General features: G+C 23.9%; 1 protein-coding gene across 2 annotated transcripts in view; it reads left to right on the top strand.

Annotated features, from left to right (window-relative positions):
• LOC122502531 (roundabout homolog 1-like) overlaps positions 1 to 12,435 on the top strand; it is a 510,500-nt gene that overhangs the window by 177,326 nt on the left and 320,739 nt on the right. For both annotated transcript variants that reach the window (XM_043612639.1, XM_043612640.1), the window contains exon 2: positions 2,567 to 2,875. In XM_043612639.1, coding sequence (XP_043468574.1) covers positions 2,567 to 2,875 — 309 coding nt within the window. The remainder of the gene's footprint in view (positions 1 to 2,566; positions 2,876 to 12,435) is intronic.

Below are 12,435 nucleotides of genomic sequence, written 5' to 3'. Positions count from 1 at the left end.
TATTGTCAAAAATGTTTGTAAAAATCTTCGAAACAGTTCAATTATTTTCGTAAAAAATAAAATTCTTTGAAGCAATTCAATTATTTAAGAAATTTTAATAAAATTCTTCCCAAGAATTTAATTCTTATTAAAAATTAAATTTTTCATAAGAATTCAATTATCAAAAAAAAAGTTTAACTAAAATTCTTTGTCAGATTTCAATTATTTTCAATTTTTTAATGAAATTTTTCGATGTAATTTAAAAATTCTCTTGAAAATTTCAATTTTCTTTATAAAAAATAAAATTCCTCTCCGAAATTCAATTATTTTCAAAAATTATAATTAAATTCTTGGCAGAATTTCAATTATTTTTAATACAATTTTCAACAAATTTCCTGAGAAATGTAATTATTCTTAAAAATTTTATTAAAATTCAGTAAAGACATTCAATTATTTTAAAAACTTTTGCTACCATTTATTTATTACAATTTAACTATTATTTTTAATACATTTTTAGTTAAATTTCTTCAAAAAATTGAATTATTTTAATAGATAATGAAATTCTTTGTAACAATAAAATTTTGTTCAAAATAATTTTCATAAAATTCTTCGAAGAAATTTAATAAATTTCAAAAATTAGTCAAAATTCAATTATTTTCAATGTCTACTAGTTAAACAAAATTTTACAAAAGAATTCAATTATTTAAAAAGAAATTTTAATAAAATTTATCTCAGGAATTCAATTATTTTTAAAAGTATTCTAATTCTTCGCATGAATCTAATTATGTTAAAAAATTTACAAAAATTCTCGTTTATATTTCAATTATCTTTAAAAAAAGTAAAATTCCTCTCCGAAATTCAATTATTTTTAAAAATTATAATAAAATTCTTGGCAGAATTTCAATTATTTTTAATACAATTTTCATCAAATTTCTCGAATAATAAAAATTATTCTTAAAAATTTTATTAAGTCAAGAGAATTAAATTATTTAAAAATTTTGTTGATAAAATTCTGTATGAAAATTCAATTTTAAGAAATATTTAATTATTTAATAAAATATTTATTTTTACAGTTAAATAATTGAATTCTCGTAGAATTTTCTAATAAATATTGATTTAAAAATGAATTTCAGTTAAAATTTTAGTGAATATTGAAAGCATTATAGCGTAGATTTTAAGAAATAATTCAATTTTCAAATTAAAATCTTTGATAATTTGAACTTTATATACTTTTATTTAAGAATTGTGTAGAATTAAGTTTTTTCAAAAAATTTAATGGAATTTTTTAAAAATTATTCAAAGGTTTTTAATTTCTAATACATTTAATTGAGGAATGTCAGAATAATCGAAATTTCATAAAATTAAATTGTAAAAAAAAGAATTTGAAAATTCTCAAAGAAAGAAAGAATTTGAGTTGAAAATTCTAGAAATGAATATGATGAAAATAATTGTTGAAGAAGTTACAGTAACAAAGTAGCAAGTTTTAATTATTATAAAACATGAAGAAAGCGATCACTTCGAGTCGAAGACTCGGAGTGATCGATATCTTCATGTTTTATAATAATATTTCTTATCAGTTATTGAATTTGAAATTTTTGAAAATTTTAATTGCTATATAAAAAAATAATAATGATTTAATAATTAATATTTATTTAAAAATGAATTTATTGATATTTTCGAATAATTTTCGTATTAAAAACCTGAAAAAATTTCGTTTTTTAATTTGGAAAACCTGGAAAAGTCAGGTTCGAAATTCGTTCAACATCTGTTTAAAATTGATTGAACCATTCGTTAAAAATTGGTTCAATATTAGTTAAAAAAAATTCGTTAAAAATCGGTAGAGTACACACAGTACCGGTTGAATACTGGGTCAATACTGGCAATAATACAGGCGCGGCACCTTGGCATCGCGGTGAATGTCGGCACAATAATGTAATTTCTGTCTTGGGAAGTACCCGTTAGATTGAAAGCGCGTAGCCTGATGACAGGAAATTATTACTGTATCTTCTGGGCATCTCGACGCTCAGGGTTCGACGAGATTGAGCACGAGAAGCACGAATTTCCAATCGTTTTGCAAGCAGCGTGAAACTCGTGACGTACAGGACTTGTATTAAGTCTATTCCCTTTGCAGTTCATAGAGAGACCAATAAATGTTTCATAATTGGCCGAGCGATCTCGCCGCTTCGCTCTAAACATACAACCACAGATATAATAAATAAATATTTGAATAATTGGAAAAAAAAATTAATAATAAATGTCCCTGTCCATCATCATTTCCATTGTTTACATATAACCTATACATTAAATATTTATTAACTTTATAAATTTATTATTCGTTTTACACTATTATTTTTATTATTAAACTAGCTAGAATTCGTTTATTTATTTCTTTAGCAAATATACAGATGTTACAATTTTTTCAATATCAAAAATTGACATTATTGAGTTTAAAAAAAGTTCGCTGGATTAGAAAATACTAAAATAGAAACTTAGAAAGTAAATTGCGGAAGAAAAGTGAAAAATGTAATAATTGTAAAAAAAGTGGAACTGTCGAAATGTTCTAATCGCGAATTGATTTTTGTTTCAGCACAACAAAGATCGCCGAGGATAACGGAGCATCCGTCGGATATAATAGTGGCCAAGAACGAGCCGGTAACTCTCAACTGTAAAGCCGAGGGTAAACCGGAGCCTGTGATAGAGTGGTACAAGGATGGCGAACCCGTTCCAACATCACCGGGTGATGCCAAATCGCACAGAGTTCTGCTTCCGACGGGATCGCTCTTCTTCCTGAGGGTGATGCACGGGAAAAAGGAGCAGGACGGTGGTGTTTACTGGTGCGTCGCCAAGAATCAAGTTGGCAGCGTCGCGAGCAGAAATGCAACCCTCACAGTAGCAGGTTAGTTTTAATCTCGATTTTATCCTTGGATTCAAAAAAAAGAAAGAAAAAGAAGAGGCGCACCGACCGTTGACAAGTTCATTTCACTGGCCTTTTTTTCTGTCTTTGGAAAAATTGATTTCTACAAAGTATTATTTTTTCTTTTCTTCTTTTTTCATTCTTTCTTTTGTATTCGTTTTTTCCTCTTTTCTCTCCCTCTCTCTCTGTTTTTCTTTCCCTCTTTTCTTCTTTTCTCTTTTTTCTCTCTCTTTTTCCTTATTTTTGTTTTTCTATATTCTATCATTTTTTTTTTTTTTGGTGACAGTGTTTTTTCGAACTGTCGAAACCAATATTTGGGGCTTTACGAGAGTCCCGATCAAAGAACCGGTTATAATTTTTTCAGACTCAAAATAATTCCCAAATGGAAAGGCGAAAGAAAATAAAAATTTTAGAATTTTAAAACTGATAAAACTCTTGAAAATTTTAAAAGTGCGTCTATTGACTCTGTAATATCAATAAATATGATGAAACTATTTTTTTTCAAAAACAAATATAAAGAACTATGTGCGAGAGCATAAATTGCTTTTTAACTTTTCTGATGTTGAATTCAAGTGGACGCTCTACCTATATATACACAATCGTGAATCGTGCGGTGATCAAATCGATCGACATTCTTTTTATTGAATCGTATCGACACACATTGGGGTTTTAATGGATACAGTTAGAATAAAAAGAACGAAAGAATCGATAAAGCAATAAAGGCTTGCTTGGAAAATATACGATGACTGTGGATAACCAAGCGTACTTGATCGTAAAAGAATGGCACTCATCGACAATTGTCATTGGCACGTTGATACAGAAACGTTATCCAACAAAAACTTATTTTCACCAAAAACAAAACAAGAACAAAAAAAAAAAAAATTTATTTGGAAAAACAATGCTCTTTGTTCTGTAAACAAGATAATCGAATTTTTTGGTTTTTCCCACAATTCTTATAAATGACAAATATTCGCTCCTGGCGAATAATGCTAATCGGATTTTTGACAAATATCTCTCTCTCTCTCTCTTGCTCTGAGAATGTTTTCAAGAGATGTATGGTTATTTTCAAAAGGTCAGCGTAACTAGACTCGGGGTTATAAATTTAGCAGATGGAAAGTTGGAGTTTACACGGAATACATATGATTCATGCGCATAAAAGCGAGCGCACGCGCGCATATACATTTGGTTGCCATTAGCATTAATTACAGTATCACGCTCGGTTTACGCTCTTGTTTACAATTATTCCTAGAGTTATCGAGCGACATAATTTTACGACGCGCGTCCGCTATCTTATATACACCTCTTTTCTATTATACTTTATTTCGGCCAAGCCCATATCACATACGGAAAGTTCGCCTCTCTCTATCTCTCTCTTTCTCTTTCTCTCTCTCTCTCTCTCTCTCTCTCTCTCTCTCTCTCTATTTCCCTTTCTCGTTTCCCACCCGCGATTCTTGAAACAATTTTTGAGCACATGCCAAAAGACTCTCTCACGTGATACGTACAATATTATATTGTCTCTGTTCGTATTATCTCGAATGTTGTATTTATTCACTTGTTCTAGAATTTTTTCGGTCTCATTAAAATTCACGTGTTTTTGTTTTTTTTTCAGATAATTTACTTGCAGGGCTCGGATTGTGCGACTTACATTTTCTAAAAATTAAATTAATTTTCATTTCTAAGGAAATGTAACTTTTTTCGACTTTTTTGTGAAAAAATGCGACTAATCGACTTTTTCGAAATTTTTTTTTTTAGTAAAATGCGACTGAAATTTAAAATTTTTTTTCGAAATATAAAAGGAAAAAGTTTGAGTCAAAAAAATGTTCTCTTACATTTATTTACAAATTTCTTTCAAATTTTTCGAAAACATCAATAACTTCTTTTTTAAATAAATATATTTAATTATTATTTTTCCATAGGAATGAAAATTTTTCAAAAGATTCAAATTCAAATCTTTTTGAAATTAAACAACTTATTAAAAAATTTTTATAAAACATGAAGAAATCGATCACTCCGAGTCTTCGACACGGAGCAATCGATGTCTTCATGTTTTATAATAATTAAAGAGGATTGAGTGTTAAAATCATTATTTTATATTATAAGACTATAAAAAAAATTTTTTAATCTTTTTTTTATGAAAGTAATTTAATTATTGGGAAGAAATTTATAAAACATTACTAAGTAATTGAATTTTGCCGAAGAATTTTGATATTTACTAAGATAATTGAAATTTTGAGGAGAATTTAAAAAAAAAAATTTTGAAAATAATTTAATTTCAGCCAAGAATTTTTTCACTTTTGAAGATATTTTGAATTTTGCAAAGAATTTTATCAGAACTTTTAAAAATAATTAAATTTCCAGGATGAATTTTATTATTTATAAAGATAATTAAAATTTTGACGAGAAAAAAAAAATTTTTTTTAAAAATTGAATTTCTAGGATGAATCTTATTATTTATAAAAATAATTTAAATTTTGACAAGAATTTTATTAAAATTTTTGCAAATAATTGAATTTAAGAGAAAAATTTTATTACTCTCAAAGATAATTGAAATTTTGAACAAATTTTTTTAAAAATGTTTAAAAGTAATTGAATTATAGCAGAAGAATTTTGATATTTATAAACATAATTGAAATTTGGAGAAAAAATTTTAAAAAATTTTTTAAATAATTTAATTTCTGTCAAGAATTTTCTTACTTTTGAAGATAATTCAATTTTGCAAAGAATTTAGCAAAACTTTTAAAAATAATTAAATTTCCAGGATGAATTTTATTATTAATGAAGATAATGATAATTTTGACGAGAAATTTAAAGAAAATTTTGAAAATAATTGAATTTTGGAGAAGAATTAAATTATTTCTAAAGATAATTGAAATTTTGTCGCAAGAATTTTATAAAAAATTTTGAAAATAATTGAATTCCTAAGAATTTTATTTATGAAAATAAGTGAATTATTGGGAAAAAGTTTATTAAAATGTTTAAAAAGAATTGAATTTCTGTAAGAACTTTTGTTATTTTTGAAAATAATTGAATTTTGGAGAAGAATTTTATTACTTTTGAAAATAATTGAATATTATTAAAATTTTTGAAAATAATTGAATTCCTAAGAATTTTATTCAAGAAAATAATTAAATTATTGGGAAAAAGTTCATTAAAATGTTTAAAAAGAATTGAATTTCTGTAAGAACTTTTGTTATTTTTGAAAATATTTGAATTTTAGAGAAGAATTTTATTACTTTTGAAAATAATTGAATCTTATAAAAATTTTTGAAAATAATTGAATTCCTAAGAATTTTATTCATGAAAATAATTAAATTATTGGGAAAAAGTTTATTAAAATGTTTAAAAAGAATTGAATTTCTATAAAACCTTTTGTTATTTTTGAAAATAATTGAATTTTGGAGAAGAATTAAATTATTTCTAAAGATAATTGAAATTTTGCTGCAAGAATTTTATAAAAAATTTTGAAAATATTTTAATTTCGAAGAAGAATTTTATTACTTTTGAAAATAATTGAATTTTATGAAAATTTTTTAAAATAATTGAACTTCTAAGAATTTTATTTATGAAAATAATTGAATTATTGGGAAAAAGTTTATTAAAATGTTTAAAAAGAATTGAATTTCTGTAAAAAAATTTGTTATTTTTAAAAATAATTGAATTTCTGCGAAGAATTTTATTACTTTTGAAAATAATTGAATTTCAGAGAAGAATTTTATTAAAATTTATTTTAAATAATTGAATTTCGGAGAAGAATTTCATTTATAAAAATAATTGACATTTTAAAGAGAGTTTTTTAAAAAAATGTTGAAAATACTTAATTAAAATTTTGCTATGAATTTTATATTTTTATTACATTTTTTTAAGTTTCATTCCGGATTGTTTGATATTAATGTATCTGTTGTCGAGAAATGTGATTTTTTTTACAATTTTGTGGTTTCTTTTTGTCGTTTTATTCTAAGATTTCATGCGACTTTTTTTCGACTTTTTCGTAAATTTTATGCGACTTTTCGTGACTTTTGTTGTAAATTTATGCGACTAAAGCGACTTTTTTTGAGTCTCAAAGACGATCCGAGCCCTGTACTTGCTATTAATCTTTTTCAAAGCAACAATTCACGCGTTAAAGCGCGCGGCTAACTTTTTACTGCCTTTTTTTAAATAAAATTATCAATTTTAAAAATAATAGAATTTAAAAATTTTCTAAATTAAAATTTTTGTTGTTTTTTTTTAATAAAATTGTATGCAAAGATTTAATTATTTTTATAAATAATAAAAATAATGTGCTTCAATCTTGTGCTATTGGTTTCCCATATATTTTCTTTATTTCAGTCGCGATATTTTTGTACTAGTATAGTAAGTGTCATTTTCTGTCAGACTAATAATTTTTCTTCCAGTAATAAGAGAGACGGGTATAGTCAGACTGTCTAGTAATTTTTCCTGAAAATTTGAAGTCGATAAATTTTAGTAATACTACAATAGTAGTAAATGTCAGTTTCATTCAAACAAAATGGCAATAAATTTTTGAACTAGTAGTAAAAGTCCATTACTGTCAGATTTTCTGTCCCTTCCCTCAAAATTTTAATTTGACAAATTTTAGTATTAATAAAGTTAGTCACTTACAGTCAGATCAAATTGAATGCAGTAATATTTTTTGCCGGACATTTTTAGTCACTCTTTTATTGTTTGTTTTGTTATCAGTATTAGCAGAAGTTTTTAGGCAGACCGAACAGGTTTTTGTACCAATATAAAAATTAATTTAAGAATTTTTTTTTGGTACTAAATTCAAAACTATAGAATAATTTATTTAAGACCTTTGAATTTTAGTTTACTTTACAAATTTTTTTTTCGGGAATTTTTTTAATTAAATTTGTTTTTTTTATGTTCTCTAAATTCGAATTGAAATAGTTTTCATAAAATATGAAATTCGATGTATTTTATTATTGTATATATATATAATTATATATATATGTGTTTTAATTCGACTTTCTACGAACTTTAAACTTTTACCAAGCGCAAGATAAGAGTTCTAAGTACACATGCTTTCATTCAAGTGCACCTCAACACGTACTTTACCTACTGAGGTATTTACCGACCTCTTTAACACCTCTTTTCACTAGGTGCATATATACATATAATTCTATATCCTCGACTAATGTGCAAAAACACTTATCAAATTATCTTTTTTTCTCTTTAATCATTTTTATTAGTAGACGACTCTTGCGATATTTTTTAATTTGAGTAATTAGAAAAGTGGAAAAAAGTAAAGTGAAATTCTGTAGATTTTCCGTAACAATTATTCTCTCGACGAGTGGGAAATTAACAAAGGCTGACAATTAGCTGCACAATTAATCAATATTGACAACTATTGTCGCGAGTATTAAGATCAAAATTGGCTCAAGATTATTACTAGTTAAGTTCTCGATTATAGTTTCGAATTTAAATTTTTGTCTGTAATTTTAATTAAAACTTAATTTTCAATTATGATCAAAAATTTTTAAAAATTCTTGTCAAAATTTCAATTATCTTTAGAAATAATTAAATTCCTCTCCGAAATTCAATTATTTTTAATAATAATAAAATTTTTACAGGGATTCAATTATTTTGGTAAATAATAAAATTCTTATTAGAAATTCAATTATTTTGATAAATAATAAAACTCATTGCAGTCATTCAATTATTTTCAAAAGTAATAAAATTTTTCGCAGAAATTCAATTATGTTTAACATTTTTTAAAAATACTCGTCAAAATTTCAATTATCTTTAGAAATAATTAAATTCTTCTCAGAAATTAAATTATTTTCAAAAATTTTCCTCAAAATTTAATGATTTTTAATAGGTAGGTATCTACTATTTTAATAAAATATTCCAAAAGAATTTAATTATTTAAAAAAAATTTAATAAAATTCTACACAAACCTTTAATTATTTTCAAAAAATAATAAAAATTTCACAGGAATTTCATTATTTACAAATTTTTTTTTGTAAATTTCTTCACAATCATTCATAATGATTATTATATTATTTATTTTCATAAATAATAAAATTTTTACTGTGATTCAATTATTTTGGTAAATAATAAAATTCTTATTAGGAATTCAATTATTTTGATAAATAATAAAATCCATTGCAGTAATTCAATTCTTTTCAAAAGTAATAAAATTCTTCACAGAAATTCAATTATGTTCAAAAGTTTTTAGAAATTCTCGACAAAATTTGAATTATCTTTAGAAATAATTAAATTTTTCTCCGAAATTCAATTATTTTCAAAAAATAAAATTTTTACAGAGATTCAAATTTCTTTGGTAAATAATAAAACTCATTTCAGAAATTCAATTATTTTCAAAAATAATAAAATTTTTACAGGGATTGTTCAAAAATTTTTATAAAATTCTTGCGCAAAATTACAATTATCTTTATAAATAATAAAATTCTTCTCCGAAATTCAATTATTTTTTAACAAATTTAATAAAATTCTTGTCAAAGTTTCGATTATTTTCAAAATTTCAATTATTTTCAAAAATTTTCCTCATTCAATTATTTTTAATATCTACTATTTTAATACAATTTTCTAAAAGAATTCAATTATTAAAACAAAATTTTAATAAATTTTTCTATACAATTCAATTATTTTCACAAATAATACATTTTTTATGGAAATTCAATTATTTAAAAAAAATTTAATAAAATTCTCGAAAATTAAATTTTTTTAAAAATGTTGATAAAATGCTTTATAAATTTTAAAAATTATAACAAAATTCATCATAAAATACAATTTTTTTTTTGTTAAATATAACATTCTTCCTAGGAAAATAATAATTGTCAAAGATGTTTGTAAAAATCTTCGAAACAATCCAATTATTTTCGTAAAGAATAAAATTCTTCGAAGCAATTTAATTATTTAAGAAATATTAACAAAATTCTTCCCAAGAATTTAATTCTTTTTAAAAATAAAATTCTTCACAAGAATTCAATTATCAAAAAAAAAATTTAACTAAAATTCTTTGTCAAATTTCAATTATTTTTAATTTTTTAATAAAATTTCTCGATGTAATTTAAAAATTCTCGTCATAAATAAATAATAAAAATAAATAATAAAATTTTTACAGGAATTCAATTATTTTGGTAAATAATAAAACTCTTATATTAGTAATTTAATTATTTTAATAAATAATAAAACTCATTGCAGAATTTCAATTATTTTTAATACAATTTTAATCAAATTCCTCGAAAGAATGTAATTATTCTTAAAAATTTTATTAAAATTCGTCAAAAAAATTCAATTATTTAAAAATTTATTGATACAACTCTTTATGATAATTAAATTTTAAGAAACATGCAATTATTCAATAAATTGTTGTTTTTTGTTTTTAAATAATTGAATTCTAGTAGAATTTTCTCATAAACATGGATTTAAAAATAAATTTCAGTTAAAATTTTACATAATAATTGAATATTAAAGGCATTAGAGCGTAAATTTTTAGAAGTATAATTGAATTTTGAAAAGGTTTCAGATCAAAATCTTTGAAAATCTGAATTTTTCATACTTTTAATTAACAAGTGGAAGTAATTTTTTTTTTTTGAGAAAGTTTGATTGAGGATTTTTTTTAATATTATTTGAAGTTTTTATTTTCTAATATATATTTAATTGAAGAATTTACGAATGATTGAAATTTCGTAAAATTGAATATTGTAAACAAATGAATTTAAAAATTGTCAAAGAACTTTTTCGAAAATTATTAAAAATTAATATTGATAATCGATTTAAAGATGAATTTTAGTTACAAATTCTAGAAAATAGTAATTGAATTGATTTTATCACTCGGTCATCTTAAATTATTATAAAACATGAAGAAATCGATGACTTCGAGTCGAATCACTCCGAACTCGGAGTTATCGATTTCTTCATGTTTTATAGTTATGAAAAATCTAATTTACGTATAGTTTTAAGTAAAATGTTAGAAGGTTTACTATGGGTTAAAAATAAACAGGAAAAATTTGTATCCTAAACTTTTTAGAGAAAATTTTTTCGTTGAATCAACGTTATGGTATAACTTTAGTTTTACAAATATGATTACACATCCGTGATACTAGGGAATAATTTCGAGGAGTATTTTTTAAATAAAAGAGAGTGAGAGAGAGAGAGAGAGCGCATTCCAATGAAAGTGTATTGCGACATTCTTGAGCAAGAATGTGAATGATAATAATTGAGCACGCCTTGTTTGCTGCTCAAGTTCACCAATTTCATGAGGGTCTCCGGTTCTAATTTGTCCCTTACAGATGCAATGGAGTGCTCGTGTCAGCTGCACGAGTCGAATGAACACAACAGGTTTGTTTAGGTGACGATCGATATTCAAGCGTGGCAATTTGATATCAATAATAGAGCACCAGGCAATAACTGATTTCACGAAATTGGCTGTGTGATCTCAAATAGAAATCATCTCAATAGCAAATTTAAAATATATACGACCATATGTACAATGTGTAGATATTATATTTATAGTATAAATTTTCTTTTCATTAAAGTATATTAATTATATTAAAAATAATAATTAATTATATTAAATATTAAATTGTTTCTATATTAAAATACTGAGAATATTTTCACATCTAATATTTTATAATTAGTATTAGTTATATAAATTAATAAATATATGATAATTAATAATACTGTTAATAACAATATTATTCATATTTAATGATGCTAATAATTTGGAAATTTTTCTCGTCAAACTTTTTGGTAATTCAATTAGTCAAATTTGACTATTTTTGCAGTTATTTATTCACTAACAATACAATGGCATTGTTTATAAATTTCTGAAGCAAAAAAGTCAGCCAATATTTAAATAACTAACTTTTTTTTAATGAATTCAAATTTAAACAGATTATAGCTATTTTAAAAAAATTTGTTTTTCCTTTTTAATTTATTGTTTAGAGGAAAAAACACGAGAAAGTAACGCTTCACGAACAATATTTCAATATCGAAAAGTTTTCCATCGATCAAACTATGACTAGCAATCATAAAAATACAGAGGGTTAGATTTGCTGATGTTTTGAGAGTATCTAGACACCTCGTTTGTCGATCGTGAAACGTCAAATGTTTGACTTCTGACGATGAATAAGCACATGATGAATACGGGATTCCGTTTTCAGTGTAGATTCACTGAATAACAGGGTTCTACCAATGTTCAGGCTACATAGATTCGAAAGGGGTGAAATATATATATTTATGTTTCGGTTTATACAAATTTATAAATTTATGTAGAATGTGATATATTATTTATTCAAATCTTCTAATATTCTACCTATAATAATTAGTTCTTTAATAAAAATTGATTATTTTTTGTACAAACTTCTCAATTTGTCATAAGGAAATAATTTGCATCATTTTTCTATTTTGTCTGGAAATCAGGGAAAAGAAAATTAAATTTTTGTGGCATTCAAAAATGTCCGAAAGTACATAAATTGTCATTCTTGAACGAAACACACGATTCGGCCGTGGCACAAACAGGGCGCAATATCAGGGGCTAAAAATTGTAATTAGCTTCA

Source organism: Leptopilina heterotoma, unplaced genomic scaffold (genome assembly GCF_015476425.1).
Source record: "Leptopilina heterotoma isolate Lh14 unplaced genomic scaffold, ASM1547642v1 Lhet_232, whole genome shotgun sequence".
NCBI lineage: Eukaryota > Metazoa > Arthropoda > Insecta > Hymenoptera > Figitidae > Leptopilina > Leptopilina heterotoma.
Note: the sequence above shows the minus strand (reverse complement) of the source record. Positions and strands in the feature narration are given on the sequence as shown.